Raw genomic sequence first — 22,158 nt, forward strand, 5'->3', positions numbered from 1 at the left:
GAGACTCCACAACCTCTCTGGGCAGCCTGTTCCCAGTGCTCTGGCATCCTCACTGTCAAGAAACTTGGGTTCAAAAGCAGATCTCGGGCAAACACCAAGCCATGCTCTATTTGCATGTTGCTCTACTGCATGCATGTATATAGTATAGGCATGATACTTGGATTGAAATTTTAAAAACATATTAACTGAGATGAATAGCAAATGCATTTTACTTTTTTCTTCTTTTTTAACAGATGCCTACGAAGATGGGGCATACCTGCTAACGACATTTACTGCTGATCAGGTACACAACGTCAGCAGGTTTGGCAAAATCATGTTGTGTGATTATTGTTCCCTTTTTAACTGCAGGTATTTTAACTTGAGATTCTTTTAATGCTTAGCAATCCCACCATAACATTAACTCTTGGTGCTAGGCTAGTGCTTATGCAGGCATGTGAAGACTGTAGTGGGTTTATAACTTGATTTGAAAATTTCTTTGGGATTGCAATCACATATATGAGCACATACTAGAGGAACAAACTGTTTGCATTATTCATACTCATATCTACCAGGGCAACTTCATTAACTTCAGCAGGGCTCTTCCATAGCTGTGCACGTTCACATGAAGTGGTTGGCCCAGACCGATACCTCCAAGGCAGGTGCTGGTACACAGACTGTGTGATGAGAATCTTAGACATCTACATTTGCATTTTTTTCTGGTATATATGAAGAAAATGAGGAGTGTTTTGTATTCATGACTGAATACAGTATAACAAATACGACTGCATTAAGAACCATTTGAAAATGGTTCCTAAAAGATCTATTTTAGCATATTAAACATGGTATATGTTTATGGTAGTACTTCTGATATAATCCTGAAAATAAAAGTTTATTTCACAAATCAGATAAATGTAAGACTAATTGCATTGTTTTGCCAACTGTATATTCAGTGTCACTTTTGCAGATAACTTAGTGCATCTGTTTAAACAAATACATTTAGATCATCAGCTCATGCATATTTTAAAGCTATGCAGTTAAACGCATATATATGTCACAAAGCTAACTGCTGCAGATTACAAAGAGATTAATATATTAAAAATAAATATACTGGGCCTGCACCTACAGCTAGATCCAGGAAAGCTCTTAAATTTCCAAAGAAAAATGAGCAAGTGGCCCTTGCATCTGTGGAGTGCACAGGCAGATGGAGGCAGAGGCAGCCCTGGCTGAGCGAGGAAGATGTTGGAATTATTCTTTTGAAAATGCAGAAGCTTTAGTAAAAAGTAGTTAGTCATCTTCCAAACATTGCACAAAAATACTTGGGTAGGCACCTGAGCCAATGAAAAGCAGGTTTTATTGCAAGTATTGGCATTTCTGAGATGTCAGTTTTTAATAGGACCAGCTGAATATTCAGAATTAAATTAGACTGCAATTATATTGACTATCAAATTTAAAGAGGCACTTTTTATATTGTAATAGAAAATGCACTTTGTTTCTTTAGTTTTCCAGGGTGCCACAATGTGTTATCTCCTCTCTTTTCTAATTTTGTCTTTGTCAAATAATTGGATGCTAATTGCTGAGGAAGAGAAGCTCGTTTTGCTAATATTCCCTTTTAGCAGTTACAAGAGGATTATAAAATAACTACACATTTTTCTGTTCTTACAGAAAACTGGTAAGGAAAAGCCTAATTAAAGAGGTCCAACCAATAATGAAAAATAGGCATACTAAAATAAATACCCTCACTACTAGTGCATTAAATATGTGTAATTCTATTGTTCACATTTCCATGGAAACTCCCATGGGATGTGAACCAGCAAACAGCCTCTCGGGGCACCTGGCATGACACTGTCCCCACGAGGTGTTGCTTCTTGGTGAACATGTATATGTGCATATATGTATGTTCCTCAAGAGGCAATGGGGACCATGCATTGCCCGAGCATCAAGCAAAGACATGGCAAAGCTAGATGACCAATGGGAAGGGAAGCTTTCAATTTTTGTCAAATAAATAGCAAATAGATTAAAAAAAAAAAAAGTAGAATGAGTGGCTGAAAGAAGCTTGCTCTGCTGTCTGATGGCCTCATGCTTTGCTCGTCTCCTTGTCCCTTCAGAATGGGTTGGAGATCAGCGTGGTGCACCGGGGTTACGCCGACCCCAATAACCTGGTGTTTGAGGACATCAAGGTGCTGGGGCTGAGCACAGCAGTGCAGCTGGTGACGGTATTGCAGAAGGGGGACGCCATCCTCTCCGAGCACAATGTCAACTACGATGGCACGAGACAGGTGAGCAGAGCGCTGGGCATCCCATCCCACTCCTTTTCCCAGGAGAAAGTGTGTCATGATGGAAAGGACATAGCAAAGGGGGTGCTCAAGGGATATCACAATCAAGGGACTGTGGGTGCATTTCGGTGTAGAAACAAGTTTACGGTTGCACTTGATCTTGAAGGTCTCTTCCTACAATAATGATTCTATGATTCTAAGCATGGAAGAACCCAAACCTTCCCTGGCCATGAAGTTTTGTTTCTTGCTCATTGGTGGCATCACCTCCCTTTCTACAAAACTCAGTTTTCCAAATGCATTAAAATATCTTTCACATTTTATCTATTTATTTATATATTTCATAAAAGGAACCTCTGTTCTAAAAGGTTCTCTGAATTCAAGGGAGGGTATCACAGCACAATGATCTGTAATCCAAAATGTGTGAAACTTAACTTCATAGAGGTACCATTCTACAGGAACATATTCTTTTAATCTGAGAATCCAGTATATTTGCTAGTCAGTGCACAAAAGCAGTGTGTCAGGAAGCAGAGTGCTCACTGCTTGTTTGTTTGCCTTATTTCCAAAGGTCCTGGAAATCACCGATCTTCAGCTTGCATTAGGCGAGGACTACACACTACAGTGGAGCTAAGATGCCATGAGATAACATCAGCCATGTCTCTGTGTATTTTTCATTGTTTTAAAAACCATTTTTCAGTTTTCGTATTGTTTCTTTGACATCTTAAAATACTTTTTATTGTAAAAACATTAGGCATAGTTCATAGTAAATTATTTTGTGCTAAGAAGAGAAAAGTTATGTTTTAGTATTGTTACTACAAGGCTAACTTACAATCTCTCCACGGGATGCAGAATTTGCACTTCAATACAACTTCATCTTTCAAAACTAAAAACTGAATGCAAAACACTGTTTTCCCTAAGTTCTGGCTGCCTTCATGATCATTAAATTTTATATAAAAAAGTTACGTTTGTCATTTACTGCTTGTGTTTGGGGTTGTAATTCTACCCATATTTAACTTCCATCTTAAATTTGATTGTGCCACAGAAGCTACTGCTGCTAAAAAATATCTAAGGACAGACAAACGGGAATGTTTTCAGATAGCTGATTTAGCAGGAAATGCTGTTGTGTTGATCTATACACCGCAAAGGTGCCTGCAAAAGTCACTTGAAGTTTTTTTGTATGACCTTAGGTAGACATTTGTATTCTCCAATGTTTTGATCTGAAGTTGTAAAGTTAAACTTGAAGTTTCAAGGTTAACTTATAAATGTTGGACTCCCAAGTTTTTAATTTTACTGAAGGAAATACTGTTGCATGCTTAGTATAATAGTAATTCATGTTAAAGGTTTTTTTGGTATCCCAAGAGAGCAGCGTACGATCCAAACAGATTGGTAAAACATATTTTCAATTAAATTTGATGGGAACAACCTCCTGTCAGAAGTAGTAGTAATCTCTAGTGACTGTGCTTAAAAACCATTTAAATGTTTCCTCTCCGCTTTAAAATTTTATAGTAAAACAGTTAAGTAGCCAACATCTCCTAGATGGATCACTCTAATTATAGGGCAGAATTTATTAAAACTGCATAGCAAAGTCAGGATGCACAGATTACTGAGACATTTGGCCCTCCTTTATGTTATGTCCTATCCCCTTGTGCCCAACTGATGGTAGCAGGAAATATTCAGCAAAGCTGAAAGCTTCCAAGAGCTTATTTTCTTTTTTCTGCCTTTTTTCTTTCTTTCTTTCTTTCTTTCTTTATTTCTTCTTAATGGTAATTTAATTTTGGGGAAACCATCATTCCATTTTCTTGGCTTTGTCTTGTCACAAAGCTTAGTCCATTGGGTGATCTAGGTCCATCTTGATCACATAAGAAGGTTTTTGCTGAATCCTCAGTCTAATAACTCAGGAGTAAGTCCTTCAGGCTCTAGGAAATCACAGCTTCAAACATGCATGCTCCACTCTCTTCAAAAAGGCCCAGAAAATGAGCATCCCTCCCCATAGTTTGCACAACTGCTGAACAAAGTTGAGCCAGAACATGGCGCACAGCTTCCTCCTCATAGATTTATGCAGCATCATTGTCCTTGGCTGGAGAGCCAGGAACTTGCATGTTGAACTAGCTGACATTCCTCTCAGGTCCAGTAACACTTCTCTATGCAATTCTTCGCTTTGGGTCAGATGCTGACACGTGTTGTGTAACATCTCACTCTGCGGGAAATCCCATTAAAGTTCAATGAGCCTTGCTGAGCACTGAGAGAGCTTTCAACAGAATTAAATGAGCAGCAAAATAATTTGCTACATGTGTTCAGCATATGATTTTGTGAGGGTCTTACTTCAAGCAAATCAAAAACATCTGTTTCTGGAACATACCAGATCATTTCTACTCCTGGTGCTCCATTACATCATTTTCTCCTTCCTCCCTGTATTTCAGCCACAGAATAATCCCCAAATGAGCAGATATCAAATCCCCAGTAAAAAAATACATCCTTTTTCAATACGCAAAGTTTTTCTTACACTTTATACAACTCCTGTTACATGGTGTCTTGGTTCTCAAAGCTAGCCAAGCTGAGACCAGTGTGGATTCAGAGCCAGGACAAGGAGGTGACCTTGTGCCAGCTTTGTGGCTCCAAGTTTCTAAGGGAAAGTCTTCTTTAGCATTTCTTCTTATCTTGTCCTCCCTATCGTGGGCTGATAAGCCAGCCTGACATCGCTGTATTTGTTTATTCTTCTCACTGAAAGGCCACACAAAGTGACACTTTAGCCAAGCTCTGCTGTCAAACAGAACTTCCCGATGACCTTGTATTTGCACACAGATAACGCTGGAACAGTTGGTACTTCTCAGAAAGCTGTGGTGGTTTAGCATGAGAACTAATTCGAACAAATTTGTAACACGTCGTCTCTGTGACAGAGAGCATTTCTATGCACAGGCCTTGATGGACCACAAGGTTAGCTCCACATGATGGGGGTGAAACCATAGGATTTTTATTCCTTTTCATTTTTTAAACTGTAGCATTTTAAAACTAGTTATCGACTCCTTTTTGCAGTTTGAACAAAAATATGTGTTTCTTTTCACCAACCTAAAACTGACTTCAGAATGATGGCATACCCAAGACTCATTACAGAGATCGCCAAAGGTCTATCAGGTTTTCATCTTAAGGGTCTACGGTCTGCATTTACATTCTGGATTTTGAAATAAATTTTGATTTCTTTTCCATGAATTTGTGCACTCTTCCTTTTTAATTGGTTTAACTAAGCATGCATAGCATCCCGTGGCAGAAGGTCAGGAAAACAATTATTCACTGTGAAGCAGCTGGAGACCAATCTCCTCCTTTTCCATTTAGTGCCACTTAGTTCTCGAGTTGAGCAGAAGCAGATCTATTAATGGTTGGTTTTTAATGATAAGAAAAACAATCATCTGCCTTGTTTTCGTTGTTGTTTTTCTTCATTAGCTAAGAAGAAAGAGTGAAATAAGAGAGTTAAAGTCCTCTGTGTGGGTCCCCATTTATAACAACGCTCCAGTGACAGTTCATCTACGAGAGATGAACCCTAAACAACAGTAGCTGATAAACAAGAACTGTTTCTGTTTAAGCCAAAGAGCCATAAATCTTCTCCACCTCGGCAAGGTGAACGTGTTGGCATTAATAAGCCATCATACCATGTAGTAAAGTAATGCAGTACTGGATAGAAATCGTATGAAGCTAAAAATGTATTATATAATGTATTATAATGTATTATCATACACCTAGCTTTTCGCACAGCTCTTAATTTTTATGAAATGGAAGATACATCTGAACATGGTATGCGTTAAACCATAATTGGTTAACAATAATAATGCTTTTCCTATCTTTTCTGCCAGCATATCAAATTCTGAATATCATTCTCTGGATAGTTTGACTTTCTAGCCTTTAACAAAAACATCTATTTTAGATAAAATAGCATAGTGATGCCCAGAGATTGGGTGCAATTCAGCTGTCCTTGGTACCAGTTTCCACTGAAGAAATTCTCATGGAAGACACAACATTTTCCTGTACAGATATTAAGTTCTGCTTTCAATATTTTCCTAAACTGAATGAATGATGCTCTGGTCACACTTTAGAAGTAAGTTGAGCGAAAACAGTACTTGCGATATAAATCAACAATTCATTTGATACATTACAATTTTTTGCTAACTTACTCCTATTATTAAAATATCGGAATTACACTATGAATAGCATATGAGAACTAAATTTTAATTACCAATAGAGACACACAGCGATTGCCAAAAAAAAAAACCCAGCAGTCGTCTGGAAAGTAGGAGGTTATATTTAAAATACCACTCACATGCACCCCATTTTTAATTGCCACCAAGCTGTGTCAGAGACAAGATATTGGGCTAGGAGGCTCTCTAATCTGACCCAATAATTGGTTTTAGGTTATTATGTGTGTTACTTGCATGGATGGACAAAAATGAAAGGTCATTTATTAATGAGACTTTCTGTATTTTTAATTATTTTTAAAAATGGAATCTTGATTATACATGTAACTCTATGTTCAGCAGAGTTCTTGGAGCCACACATATAGCAGAAATTGGCCTTTAATGGAACAGATATTTAATTTCATAATTAATAAATGGGGATTCCTCCTATGGAGACTTTTCTTACCATAGTCCTAGAGGGACTTGTCCCCAGAGAACAATTAGATTTAGAGGCCTTGCGAGCAGTTATGACAATTTTGGGGGGAAAGCACAAATTTTCCCTCATCCCAAGGCCACTTCAGAGCTCACTGAAATTGCTGAGGTGCTTCAGTTGGCTCTGGCCTGACTCCTAAAACGTTAGGTCTGTTTTCTAATACTTCTGCCTCATACCTCTGGCATGGGTCCCAGGATGGGTAAGCTTCATTTACCAGAGCAAAAATGGCCTTTGAATCTGTTGTTGCAGACCAAAAGCACAGCTTGGAGATTAAATCAAGATCCAGTAACAGTTTAATGGACTTTGTAAAACTGTCTCTCTCAGTAGTGTGCTTGGAAGGTGCAGAGCTGCTCTACACCAAACAAGCAAGAACTTTGCACTTGAAACTTCTTCGACTTTGGCATGCCGGGAACTCAGGAAACAGCTTGTGCACGACCTGGATAGAGCAGTTATCCATATAGTTTTCAAAGCTGTCTGGTATTACATGTATAAACCGTGAATTCAGGGTAGTAGATAAGAAAAAGTGGACATACAAGGTAGCCTGCCAAATTGAAAGGAAGATTAAAAAAAAAAAGAGAAAAAGTCAATGAATTCCATCGCTGTATTTCCCCTCAATCAGCCTTTTTTGTTGCACACCTGGCACTTGCTCTTAGAAGGTACTAAGCATTCCATAGACACCTGTACACAAAATCTGTGGATGTCTCATGTTGATCACACGACCTTGTCTCCTTTTTCCCCTGGGTAGCAGATTTGTTTTCCGTTCCCCTCCAGCAGACCTACATACATTTAAGTAACTTAAATTGACTGGAGCATAATCACTTCCTATGTGTACAGTTTTGGGGAGAGAGTTACCCACCCATCGACATGGGACTGAAGCCACACAGAAGGTTTGCCTCCATCAGTGAATTTTTTCAGTATCTGTCCTTTCACAATTGAAGTATTTTGTAAAAAAAAAGTGTGGCTCTTTCTCCCGCGCATGTATTCTTATATTTATGTACTTCCTATTACTCTCTGGGCCCATTAAAGGCGGATGTGGAATCATTATACCCATTCAGCATCTCTCTAATGGCTAATGGGCAAAGCCGCGAGCTAGACAGGATGGGGACAGCTTCCAAAATCCATTACTGGCACCAGGCGATTTAATGGCATGCGTGTTTGAATACAGTAGAAAGAGCAAGAGAGAGATGAACAAAAAGAAAAAAAAAAAAAAAAAACTAAGTACAGCCATTACACTTAAAAGTTAATAGTACTTCTGTAGTTCTCTGTAGATTTAGCTGCTTTTCATGGCTCAAAAGGCCATGCCGGGGTCTTTGCCCTGTGCCCCAGATGGCTCCAGTGAACGTCCTACACTTGGTCCTGGAGAAGCTGAGCTGTTGCCTCATTCACAGAGCACCAAGCAGCCACCACTGGGACCGGTGCTGGTGTTTTATCTTTTTATTTTAAACATGGTCAAATGTAGCCGGTAATGTGCAGCTCTCAGACCTAATTACCTTCTTAATGCATTGAATGTGCAGGAATCCATGTCTTGTTTAATAACAGAGTGTGGGAAATGCAAGCCTAGATGCAGTCTGCAGCTGGCCACTCTTGGGGGAGGGCTCTGTAATAATCCAATGCTGAAATACCTGAAAACAGATTGAGACTCAAAACCTGTGGAATTGGTGGCAAAATACCAGTGTTTGCAGGATTTTTCTGGGTCAGAACACAGGTTTCCCAGCTGCAGAGTCAATCCCTGCAGCATCACACCTGATATTTTATTACCTGGGAAGATGACAGGAGCTACGGCTTTTAGTTACGGCCCTGGTTTAGCCTTGCTTATCTATCCTTGCTCCAAAAATATTGGATTTATAGCTATTTGTGTTGCTATTGTTTGAAAATTGTAGTTCAAGTGCATGCAGTGAACGAAGAGACAGCAGCAAGCAGAGCCTCTGCCAAACCGGAGCGGGTACCACTGCCCTGAGGAGGCCCCGATGCCCCTGGAATTGCTGTTCTCTTGCTGCAGAAGACACAGGCAGGTCACACTTGGCTCTACTTGCTCTAATGAAACCGCTGTGCACACGCAGTTAATTGGATTTTCCTGTGGGTTCTGTAGCTAACAGCTGGATGGCAACATCTGGCACCACAGCAGGAGTGTGTGTGTCCACTAGACAGATACAGTAGGTCACATAGATGGATTATGTGCAAAGTGAGCAACGATTCCCAATCCGGATAACACTGGATCCCCAATCTCTTCACTCCCCCGGCACATGGAATTCATTTCCAACTCTCTTCCAGGGAAGGGCTGCTCTTTCTTTCCACGTTCTTACATTTTTATGGACCTTGACACAGTGAAAAAAACTATCTGTATCTTCTTCATACATTTTAAAGTTTCTCCCAGCTCCTGTGGTAGTATTTTAATTCTATTTTTATCAAAAAGATTTTTTTTGCCCTATCAATTGAAGAACTTTGAGGGGTTTTTTAAGCTACAAAATGAAATTTTATTAGCCAGCTATTCCAATGCTCTCTGTATCTGGCTCATTTTACTGAAAACATTTCATAGTATTTGCAGAATTAAGCCATATCGGATGATGTTTTCACTACAGTTATACCTTTGCAGCATGAAATCAATCAATCAGATAGGATGCAACACATCAAATTAGCTGGCATGGAAAGCTCAAGTGTTTAAAAATATTCAATAGATATTGCATATACAGAATTTGCATGTCTGTATACAGACACATTATGCATATGTGTGTGTGTGTGTGTGTGTGTATGTTAAAGAAGTATTCTTTAATTTAGTAATATTTGTAATATGATTTTCTATTCTATTATTATATGGCTATTTTCAAATTCAGACCTTTGGTTGAATCTTTAATGCACGAGGCATTACACACATTACAATAATTATGTAATAAGTAATTTAGGAATGTTCTCTGACCAGTGGCTCCTTTCTAATAATCTCATGAGACCTTTCAGGCGGATACAGTGCTCCATTTGCTCACATGGTGATAATCCCTGTTTTCAGGGTCAGGCCATAAAGCAGCTGATACTAATATGTTCCAGTTATTTTTAATATCTAAGCAATTTGCATTGAGCGCTCTTGGTGCAGCAGAGGCAAAGAGACGTGACGTTCATATGGGATGGCCAAAAGTTATTTGCTAAAAACACGACAGACTTTCAGGTGCAAACCTAAGGCTGGCCAAGGGAGAGGAGATTAAATCAGGTGGGTGTTGGAGCCAGCCACAACCCTCTGATTCCGTGTGGTTCATTCCTGTGCTTGGCTCCATGAAGACTTTGCAGGACATCTTTAAACAGAGGCTTAAGAAAACAAATAACCTCAAATCTGGTTTGGGTATTTGGATAAATATCCAGGATGCAGGACCACAATCTTGTATTTGGAATCTGGAAGAGTTGCTACCTCAAAATTACAGAAGTTTGATTGCTTCTTTTCATAAATATGAACCTAATGTGGAGCAACAAACTGGCTCATGATTGCAATGCTTGATATTACGTCAGGAAATAGTCATATATTTTACACGATTGTATAGAACTCTGCAATCTTTCCAGAGGAGGTAGATTTCAGTAATTTTCAAAGGAATTTGCTATATTAATGAAAGCAAAATTAAAATGAGACAAAAAGTGTGAGTTCAATCCTTTCTGAAAGATTATGAGTCACAATTGCAACGCCTGCTGTTAAATCAGCAAATAGAATGAGGAAAGAGTTGGGCTTATGCTTTTTCTTTTTTTTTTCCTGTAAAAATAGCTATCATTTCTTAACAGTATTTACAGTAGGTCAGATATACATTTACTGAATGTTATCATTAATGACACCTTCTACCGCCTCTGGAAAGATTGTGGTATTTACAGTAGGTCAGATTGACATTATCAAAGTTAATCACAGCTAGGAACAGCAAAAGATTTTTCTCCTCTCTTAATGCCACTAAATAATATTGCTTTGCATAATGAAACTAGAACAGTGCTTGCAAATCCTATGAGAAAAAGTAACCTACAACTAAATGATCTTCTAGGTACTCACAGTGAGTTTGGAAACCACTTTTTTGCCAGTTTTTGCTCATATTTAGATACAGTATGAGCTCACTCCCATCCTGTCTGGCAAAAGTACTGGAGTCAAAGGGCTAACACATAATTAAACACTATCTTACATGAGGGCTTAAGTCAATCAAAGCTTTTTCTGATGTTCCAAAATTAGGCATTTTTCTCATATTAAAAAATGAATGGAAACAGAATTCATCCTGTACTGAACATATGAATTCTGGAATTAACTTTTTGCTACTCAAAATTCACTGAATTATTTTCTGCTCAAGCAAGCAGTGACTCCTAGGAAGCATGTTTTGTTATTTGTCATACCAGGCAGCCTCCTCTACAAGTTTTCATCTGATTCTTTTAGTAAAATACCTCTCACAATTGAGCTAATCTCTCTCTCAACTCCTCCTTTTCTCATTTTCACTGCAGCTTTTGCCTTCTTCTGTTCACTCTGTGCTATCAGTCTTCAGAAAATGCTTTTAAGGGTTCATCTGTACCCTTAGAAAGCGAAATATTTTCATGACACGTCTCCACACTGTAATTTTAAATGGATCTAATCGGTTCTGCCCTCTACTTTTTATAACTAGAAACATTTTCAAATGAAAATTGAGATATCCCATCCTTCAGTGATAGCCTAAACTCCCTCTCTTTCCATGTAACATTTTAAGTAGTTAGAAAAGTTTGCCTGACTTTGAGAACTTACGAGCACAAAAGCCTTTTTCAAAGAGTTTTAATTGAAGCTAAACATCTATTTGGGTTACAATGTCCTACCTTGGACTTGAATAGAGTAATTCCTTTTCTTGTGTTTAACCTTTGATCAGCTACCTACCTTTCAACTTTCGGGTAACTACCCCTTCTTGCTATCCTTGTCCCGTTTCTCTTATAATTCTTGCATAACTTCACCTTACAAAACACAATGGAATTCTTCATAGGTGAGCTATACATTTATTATTATTATTTTTATGAGGATGGATTCATTCACTTTGTTAATATATATAGCCACTGCATAAAGGCCTGAAGTAAAACAGTGTGTAACTTTTGTACAGTTTTAAATTAAAATAATCGTGAGGAAAAGTATCTATATGCCCCAAATCTATTTTTGATATTCCAGATTACTTAGGAGAAGTCAGTCTGCCTGTTATTGACCCCCATGGACTGCACAAATGGTTCCTTGGGCCACTAACTGCATTTGTCAGCTCTTTTCTGGAGGTCCAATTGGCACTCCCGGACACTGTATTTCCAGTGCAGTAAACACAATCATCCCATATCACCAAAGAGCATCTCCTCTTTTCAGGAATAAGGTTGTAATTGAACATTAACCATAATGCACTTACTTATACACAGTGCATCTGGCCACGTCGTACTGTATGGATCACTGCTCTACAGTGCTAGTTCCATCCACCTAATTAACAAAGTTAGTGCTTAAATAAGTTTGTATATTGTATTAATGCTGAAAAAGCACCAGGTATCAGCATGAAGACAATACACAAATTTGGTAAACCTCCAAACCACAGGGAGAACTCCCAGTCCTGCTGGACAGAAGGGCTGATTCTGGGTTGCAATCTCCAGTGACAGACACCATGAAGGAGGCTTCACTTTCCTGCCAGCAGCATGGAAACTAGGCAAATAAATCAGCAATAACAACCGAAAAGAAACCCATTCTGCATTACCTACTGTGATTGGCACTTTCTTTTCAGCACTACCCCTGCTCGTGTCTCCCTCTGCCACCTCCCTCTGATCTTGCAAACAAGCTCTTGGCGATGCAAGAGGGAGGCAGGTGACAGCCCTGTCGCCTTGGGTTTCAGCAGCCTTTACGTGCAAATATAAGCAGGCTTTTCCCCCTGACAAATGACAGGATGGCTGGAACTGCAGAAAGAGCCTTTGTGGAAAAGCAGCTCTTAAACCACTCAAAGAGAGCAGCTGAGAAAAGGCAACATTTAACTCATTTCTTCACGTAGACACCTCACTTAGTGTAGGTACTGATCCTGCACTAGCTACCTGGTATCCATGGAGGCATTAACAGGTTTGAAGGATTCTTCTGCCAGAATATATGTTTGCAAAAGCATCATCAAAGCCTTGGTAGCATTTAATTTACCTGTATCACTAAAAAGAACATCTGGTTTCACAAATAATATGAACAAAATACTATATCAACGTTATACATCAGTTCAGGGATGAACATGTCATTGTGGCCTGCTGCTGAATAGTAGTTTTGGCCTATGAGCAGTGCATGATTTATAATGTTCTAAACTACCAATAATCACATTTTAAAATGTTTGGATTATATGATTTTTTCTTCAGGGTAGAGAGGTAACAGCCTCTTCTTTATTAACACATGTCTCTAAATAAATTCAGAACAGACAAATGGTTTTGATTCCTTTGAATTTGTATATTCATAATGTATGGACTACTAAACAGTTACCAATCCCCTTTTCCCAAAATAGTTTCTAACTACGTACTATAGAGATCTAAGTGATTTATAATTAATGTCATTTGCAGACTTGGCACACATACAAAACTTTTTTTTTTTTTTCTTCCAAAATAGCCTGTTAAATCTCAAATCCCACCCCACTATCATCTCCCAAATGAAAATTAAATGTTTTCTTACCTAGGGTGCAAGCAAAAATAGCTGATTATAAAGCTCATGGTGAATCCTCTCATTTTACAAAGTTTTCTTTGCAAAGTTGAAATAAATTTTCCTTTCCAAGCACTCGTATGCTGGTTGCACAGTACACATAAAACTTAAAAGACCGCTAATTCACAGGCCATATTTCACTGGGGCAATACTCAGGTCTTTGTACCCGCGCCAGTATTTTATAGGGTGCTGTAAATATGAACTAAGCATCCAAACACTCCTCGAGTTTCGCAGCACGAGGTGACATTTCGGGAGCAGAAATCTGCCCTTTTAACCAAGAGCTCCACCAAGCGCAGAGCAGTGTGAGCCACGCTGATTTATAAAATATTATATACATTTAGAATTTATAAAAATATATTTATAAATTTATATTTGTAAAAATATCCTCAGTTAAAATATTTTGCCTCACCCAGTGATTTTTACACTTGCAGGTTTGCTTGTAAATATAGTGTAGACAGGCTCACTTTAAACAGAAATTACATGATATGGTGAACAAGGCTACGAGTCCTTGTAACCTATTTTATTATGGAGAGCTTGAACAACATGTTAGTTTTTATTTTTAATCTGCAAGAACAAAAACAGTCCATTTAACACTCTTTCTCCCAACCATGTGAGCTCCTTAGGGAGACAACTACCCAGGCATTACATTATATTCCTGCTGCCACCGTAATTGCCTGAATTGCATGGAAATAGTTTCCCTGATCTTCTGCCCAGGCCTAATACCTTAGGAGAAGAATTTTGGGGGTAGTTTTTGCCTCCTATAATGCATTTTAATATATTTCTTACAGATCCTTCCCTGATAGCTCCAGAGATATAATTTATATTTTCCTCAGGTAAATACATCCTTGCAAAAGAATAACAAAAACTGGGCTTACCTACTTACCACCTATAATTCTTATGAATATGAATAACATCTATAATTCTTATTAACATTTTTTATTTATTACTAATAGATGTAATGAATACACTTTCCAACATTCTATAAAGGATGTATATGGGAATAAACACGCACATATGGGTCAAAAAGGAAACTATTTTTTCCTTAAATAAAGCGGAAACAAAAGCAAGAGCAGCTTTTCTTTAATAAAGCAGCATCGAAAATGTCAAACTTGAAGGCTACTTATTTCCAATATAGATTGATTGAAAGTTCCTTTACAGATTGGGTCATGAATCCTGATATTCTGTTATTTTTCTACCATGTGTAGAAGCAATACAGCAGAAAGGAAACATTTCAGCTGCTGAAATTGTGAATTTCATAGTCATACATACATTAAAAATGCATATTAGGATAAATATTTATACACACAGACATGCACCAACATAGTCTGCAAAAATGATTACATCAGCAGAAAAATATGACAAAGCAAGTCCTTTTTTACCCTCTTTTTAAATATATAATACACACATTAAAAATACAATATCATGTGCCCTCCAGCAGGTAGGATGATACTATTTTCGTATTGTAGTTTCTCTCCACAAAAGTTAATATGGCGGATATTTGTTTTTATGAATATTTATGTTTAGAAGCAAAATAGATATGCATATTCCACATGCTCCCACATATTTCTCTGCAGCTATCAGTTCACCAGGGGAGGGGTACAGATACATGCAGTGTGAATTCTCTGTTTGAAGAGATCTTTTTAAATAATTGCCAAATTTAGTATTTCTACGCCTGTGCAGGAGGAAGGCTTAAAGTAGCATATTCGTAGTATTTCCTTAACTATCTTCAAGAAAAGTGAGAAAAATATATACCATGAGAAAACTTCACATCAGTCCCACGGCCTCTTGACTGCAAGTATTAGGCTTTTATTCTTATTTATTTTACAGGTCCTTTATAACTACTTAATTTTTACAAGACAAACATTTGCTCAGCAGCCCTCTGGAAATGCCAAGTTCGAACCCTCCCGAATCGCCGCCCCTAAATTCCCATGCACGCAGCAAAGGGAGTCATTTTCACTCCAGTAACCCACACATTAGAAGCCGGGCTACAACAAAGCACAGCAAATGCTACATTTTCTATATTATTAGCCTCTGCCAACATATTTATCATTAGAAGTTTTACCATAAGCACATTTGCTGGCTCTGAAAGTCCTCCCACTCCAGCCATTTTTAAAAATAAAATTAAAGAGTTAGGGAAAATGGAAAAGAATGTAATAAATGTAACATCCCAGAATATGTGGATACATTATTATTACAAGACAGAAATGGGAAGGAGGAGAAAGAATCTAATAAAGCCCTTTCAGAGTGCAAAGTAGGGAAGAAAATATTGCAATCTAGCTTATGGCCTGAAAAATTTATGAGTCGCACCTGCAGTCCAAAATACACATTTCAGGGCATTCAGCCTCAAACCAGCTTCACTCTTAAGAATTAATCCCGTTAACCAGTTCAGTCTCCTGCTACACCGGTCTAGGGTACCCTAAAGTTGCATTCATGTTAGCTGTGTCTCTTACATATTGGTAGTATTTTTATGAAAAAGTGCAGAAAGATTAAATCATAATTCAAATGCAATCATCTTTTGCTTTTTGCAAATACCATTGCAAGCAGGGATGGCAAAACCTCAGTGAGAGCTGTCAGAAACCACACTGCCAGCGACTGGATCCAGGATCTTCAGTCAAATTACGTCTTAGTTTCCGTAATGATGTTTTAATTTCAGGAAGACAAAAGCATTATGAGATACCAGAAGTTACAAATAACAACAACAAAAAAAAATGTAAGTGAAGTAACCGTATAGGATTATTTATCAAATCCTATCAAAAAGGATCTTATCAAATCTTATCAAAAAGAAATGACTGAAATTAATTTGAGAGCCATTTCCTCCAGGATTTTACCACTAATATTTAAGGAAGTATATAACAAAAATTCAATTTTTTATTTCTCTAAAATTGTGTTCTAATTCAAAAAAAAAAAAATGGTTTTCAAGCTTTTGCTTGCACTGCTTGTGATTTTTCTCACCGCACAGTACCATGTCACCGAATAGCAATTTGCAGTATGTGCTATTCCTAAGTAGTCATTTGACTGATTTTAAGAAATAATAGGCAACAACTGAATTTGTCATTCACTTCTATGCTGAGATATTATCAATATTTATTAACCATAGATGAGTTTTTCTTGTTTAAATAGTGTCAGCACAGCCAGCCAGAAGGGGAACACTTTCAGCTCCCTTATCAGGAACCGTCCAAGCAACTGGTCCCTGCCACCCCTCAGTGCATTTGGAGCAGAGAAGCTCTTCAAAACAACCAATTTTATCCAAAAATGGCCAGTTTTATCCATAAAATTGAATCGGCCTTGGCCAACTATTCCTCATTTGGACACCTACATACATAGATGTGTACACCCTTCACAGCAGCGCACGCTTTGGGATAAGCTTCCAAATTCTGCAACGGTCTGTACATGAGTTTGGTTTGTGCAATGCTCCGTGATTTTGTCCCAACTTGAATAAACATCTGCCTAAAACTTCACCATGAAAATTTTCACAGAAAGATGAAAAAAATGTACATTGTTTTTCACATACTCAAAATGGCTCTGATCGAAGTAGCTGGTGCTTAGCTTGCATCTTTCAAGTGATCCTTACTAACACTTTGGAGAATTCCCATCCACAGATTCATCACCTGTTAAAGGGCCAAGGAATCCTTCTGAGCTCAGGGCCCCTCCAGGACAGGAGTATTTTCTAGGAGCATCCCGATCCAAGGGCGCTTTGCTGCAAAAATTCAATCTCACCTAAATTCAATCTCACAAAATCCTCCACCTTGCAATCTTAAACAGCATGGTGAGAAGAAATGTAGGGCTCAGAGTGAATATTTACTTACAGTAATATTAAGTTATGTGATCAAGAGATCTATGCAAGCTCATTATGCTGAGCCATGGTTTTCAGTGGAAATAAATCCTATTGTCTTTCTCCTAAATGTTGTTGATTTTTCTACCCTGTATTGTGAATTCAGCAATTATTTGATATGCTTGCTACAGAAGGTAGAGCTCCTTAATCATTCCTGATTATAGCTGCCAAAAGCTTTTATTTCATAAATGACACAACATCTGAAAAATATTTGTTAGCCCTTCTTCTAACGTAGCCTCTTGGCAACCATAAAATATCCTTGCAGTTTATACAAACATGTTACATGAGCAATTTTGGCTAAGATGACGATGAATCAGACTAGAAGGAATTGAAGATTAGAGGCAGTGTCTGACTAGATATTCTTAAACAATAAAAAGATACGAAGATGGGACTGGGAAACCAAACTGTGTGAGAAAATAAAACTTTGTTTTCAAGAAAATGAGAATTTTTTTAAGCTTTCACCTTTTTGCCATCAGGGCGGTGGCAAATTTGCAAAGACACTCACACGCAAATCTTTTGCATGAGACTGTATTTCTGGCTGTAACTTTTTGCACTGTCCTTCAAAATTTTAAGGAGGTAGATATGTACAATTTTATCTCAGAAATGCCAATCTACTCTATTCCTCTTTTTTTTTTTTTCCCCCTGGTTTTGGCATTAGTATTTCCTCTGTATGCGCTGAGCCAGCTCTTAAAAGCTGTGTGTCTCCTCTTGTGTGGAAATCAACTGGCCAATGATTTGGCTTTTAGTGCTCTCCACCGCAAAAACATCCTACACCTAAAAAAGTCTTCTAAGTAACTTATTTGGAGTGATTAAGCGGTTTATAAATGTATTAAAAAAAAAACAATAAATGGCAGAGATCAGAAGATTTCCTTCTAGCTTCAGCAACTCAGCATTTAATTTCACTTCACAGTGAATTTTGTTTTGTCTACTGCAGAAATATTATCATCAAATAGTAACAGTTTCTCCTTCTTCACAGTCATAAAACACTAAGCATTTCACTGCTTTCCATCATTCTGATAAAATTCTCTGAAATGAAGCAGTTATAAATTGTCTTATACGATGAAGCAATATTACATTCAAAGGAGAAAACTAAGTTTAGGTTCTGGAAAACACAACAGACAGAGAGTCGACCTGATTGATGCCAAAATGTTAGCACTCACAGTGTACTAATATAATTTGTCAAATTTGTGTTTATTTATTTATTTTTAGATACCAGGACACTTCAGATGATATTCTTGTGTTTTCCTCACACAGTCCCAAACCTCCCTGAATTTCTATGGGAGGGAATTAGCAGTAGTGAAGCTACCTTCAGTTTTCAGGATTCATGCAAGTAATTCCTTTCAGAAATGTTCTAAACAAAACTTGACAGAGAAAGAAAACCAAAAAAAAAACAAAAGAAAAAAAAGAAAATAATTATTTGTACAATATTTTTGACCAAACTCATGAATCTTTAATACGTGGGATTATTAAAGCACTTCTGCAGCATTTGGAGGAAATGATATGGCTAGAAAGATGTAGGGAGTTATGCAAAGATGTGGTCTGCTGCATTTATAGCTCTCGCCAAGCACAAAGGCAATAATCAAGGTTTGAAAGAGACTATGCAACAAATGTAATGGTTTTCTTTAGCATTTTAAATAGATAAGGTAGTATTTAATGTAATATCTAACATTTAACGCACACAGTAGAACATAAATAACAGTTTAGTACATAAAAACTAACAAATGATCAAAGTATGTCTCTTCTGCTCCCACCATTGGTTCCTTTGAATGATATTCTCCCACTGAAGACAGAAGGGCTGTTCCCATCAATAACACACCACAGTTTGCACTGTGTTAGAGGCAAATGTGAGCAAATAGTGATATGAAAATCATAATTGCTCCCTTTCCAGCACCACCACACACTGAAGCTAAGTCAAAATGCTTTTGCTCCACTTCATGAAGGATAATCTGAGAACACGATTTTAGGGAAAAGTGTCCCCAAAGCTTCCAAAACACAGCAGCTTCCCCAGGTTCCCACGAGTGCTTCCCTCCCTGCCGATGCTAAAGGATCCTGTTTCCATCAGCAATGCAGAAATTCTCTAGGCACAGCTTAGTTACACCTGAGAGGTTGTTACACCACAGCGTAAGCAAGAGATTGTGAGAAAACTTTGCCTGAGTTTCTCCAAGAAAAGAATAAAACTCAATAAATATGTTAGATCCTACTTACTGCTACAAAAGAAGGATTTTTTAAGGAAGTTAAACACGCAAGAGAGTGAGTTTTGCAGCACGAGCTGGAAATACTGGATTTTCAGATTAGCGAGGTCATCTGGATATATGAACAGAATATTAACTTCGGGTAACATGTATCTGAACAAACACAAGCAAATAGAAAGTAACATAAAAATCACGTATTTTATATACATGTGTGCATAGATATGTACATGTGTACGTATGTTTAGGCTGGAAATTTGAGAATTTAGAGCTAATAGCTCAGCTAAATCTAACATGGAGCTTGTAAGGCAATCCCACAGCTCCTTGAAAAGAACAAATGTGCTATTTGCAACCACTTTTGCAAAACTATGATTCTACCTTATGCCTATCTACTTTGGAACCAGTATTATGGGACCAGAAATGTGTGTTGGCTCCAAAAGCAGATGTGAAAGGGCAAATACGTAGCAGATTTAGCTTGAGATACCCCATCTTTTGTTAGTTCAAATCATGGAGCTATTTTGTTTGGGCTATTTTGCTGAAACCATTTTTTAAAAGCTTTTTGTCTATATAGAAAAAAACCCAGCAGCTCAAAATCTTCTGATGTGATCGTGAGAGGTTAAAAATACCTTGTGTGTGGTGAATAGGGAGCGAGCAGAAGAGACATCGCAGGGTAGATGTTTGTCAGTTGATACCGTTCTTAATAATAAAACCCCGTGAGTGGTCAAAACACCAAGGTGCACTCAGTTCACAAGGAAGGGAAAAAGCTTTGCAAACAGCATGAGGATGGGACTGCTGTAAATGAAAAGAAAACTTTGGTTTGCTGTACGTTTTCCAACATTTACCCAGATCACATGCCTAAAATAAAAATGTCTGCCTTTCCCAGGCTGAGCTGGGAACGTCAGACACGTAGATTATATAAAACCAAGAGAAAAGAATATTAAAAAGTAAAAGTAAGCAAAGAAAAAAAACAGAAAAGAAGCAAATGTCTTGCTTTGAAATAAGAGATTCACTTTCATAAACATAAATGCAGATGAGCCTTTTATCATGGCACGTATATCCCTAATTAGATGTCTATGCACAGGATTCTCTGCAGCTACAGAGGGTCTGTCAATACAGTTTACAATATAGCTGAAAAATTACCCTGCATCAAATCACTGTGTGCAGTGAATCCTTTTGCAGAACAGTGCGGAGGCTTGTTTACAGCAATATATTTATACAGACATTTTAAGTCAACTCTAAAAATCAAAAGCAATCACTGCCACACTAAATATTTGCCTGTAGAGAATATATAAAATGAGCATTTTGACTATTTGGTACTTTTCCCACAAACTTCTTTCTGCATCTACTCCAAATCTTTGTGAAATCTATCTGACTTTGTGCAGCATTTAAGTGGAATAAGTTTATAGCATCTTTGCACACTCACTTGCTTGGCTTTAAATTTAGTTGGTTGGTTCTCCTGGGCAAGCTCATGTTGATCTAACAGAAAGAAAAAAGAAAAAGTGGGAAATATACAAAAGATAAAGTTCTCTAGTTTTGAGAACCCAGTCTTATAAGAGAACCAAAAAAACCCAGCAAAATCTTAGAGCACTGCAGAAATGCAGAGATATGGCACCTGGAGTTTCAGCTACCTTGGGGATCTGAGAAGATCCCAAACCAAACAAATATAAAAGAAAAAAACACACAACTTCCCTGGTTAACAAGCACTTTGGATTGCTCAAAGTTACCATGGTTCAAATTCACAAGACTGATAGGATTCATTGCATGTCAGCAGAGAAACCACAAGGGCATTAAAACCCCCCAAGCTGGTGGGAAGCTTTTTGCAATCTCCCATTTTCAGTTTTCTGCATCTTGACCCATTTTTATTGTTGTTGTTTGTTAGTTTTTTCAAGGAAAACAACAGTACATCTCAAAATACATGTCTACCGGCAATTTTTAAAACTCATATTAAACCTAATGATCATGTAATGATCACTGGCTAATAAAACACTGAGGGTTTCTACTGCAAAATCACAAAAAACTGCTATGAAAGTTCAGTGGGTGGCTTTGCACAGACATTACAGAAGAAGGCAGGGAAAGAAATCAATAGCAATAAGAAGAAAATGTTTGGACATAAAATAGAAAGGAACATTATTTTCTTGAAAATATTATATTAGGAATCCAAGATTTTGCTCATATTTATTAGATTGTAGGTACAGATGGAAAAAATGGCATTATATTCCACAACAATATTGGTAAAGGAGAATATTTATTTGGACATTCAGAAGTTTTCAGACTCCTGTTTGCCTTATGATGGCTTGAAAATAGTTTCCAAAGCAAACTGAACAGAAATAAACAGCAGCAAAACCAATTCTCTAGTAGTGGATGTGAAGATATAGTGGTTCAGCTATATTTAAAATTATATATATCTATTGATACATATCTATTGAAGGGCTTGATCCCCTAGCAGCTATGAGTGATCTTTTAAAGACATGTGCCATTCCATCCATGCCAGACAGTGTCATTAATCATTGCAAACAATGGATAAAGCTTTTGCATCTGAAAGTGCATTTGTTGAAAAATGCAGATTTAGGTCAACAG

General features: G+C 37.6%; 2 protein-coding genes across 2 annotated transcripts in view; both read left to right on the forward strand.

Annotated features, from left to right (window-relative positions):
* Positions 1-2,897, forward strand: part of SI (sucrase-isomaltase) — a 75,374-nt gene extending 72,477 nt beyond the window's left edge. The window contains exons 46-48 of the mRNA XM_088523941.1: positions 234-283; positions 2,085-2,255; positions 2,818-2,897. Coding sequence (XP_088380067.1) covers positions 234-283; positions 2,085-2,255; positions 2,818-2,880 — 284 coding nt within the window. The 3' untranslated portion in view covers positions 2,881-2,897. The remainder of the gene's footprint in view (positions 1-233; positions 284-2,084; positions 2,256-2,817) is intronic.
* Positions 1-22,158, forward strand: part of BCHE (butyrylcholinesterase) — a 347,216-nt gene that overhangs the window by 213,145 nt on the left and 111,913 nt on the right. The window lies entirely within an intron of this gene.

The sequence above is a fragment of the Tinamus guttatus genome, unplaced genomic scaffold (genome assembly GCF_059628265.1).
Source record: "Tinamus guttatus ecotype Peru unplaced genomic scaffold, ASM5962826v1 Tinamus_guttatus_pri_ptg000198l, whole genome shotgun sequence".
Taxonomy (NCBI): Eukaryota; Metazoa; Chordata; class Aves; order Tinamiformes; family Tinamidae; genus Tinamus; species Tinamus guttatus.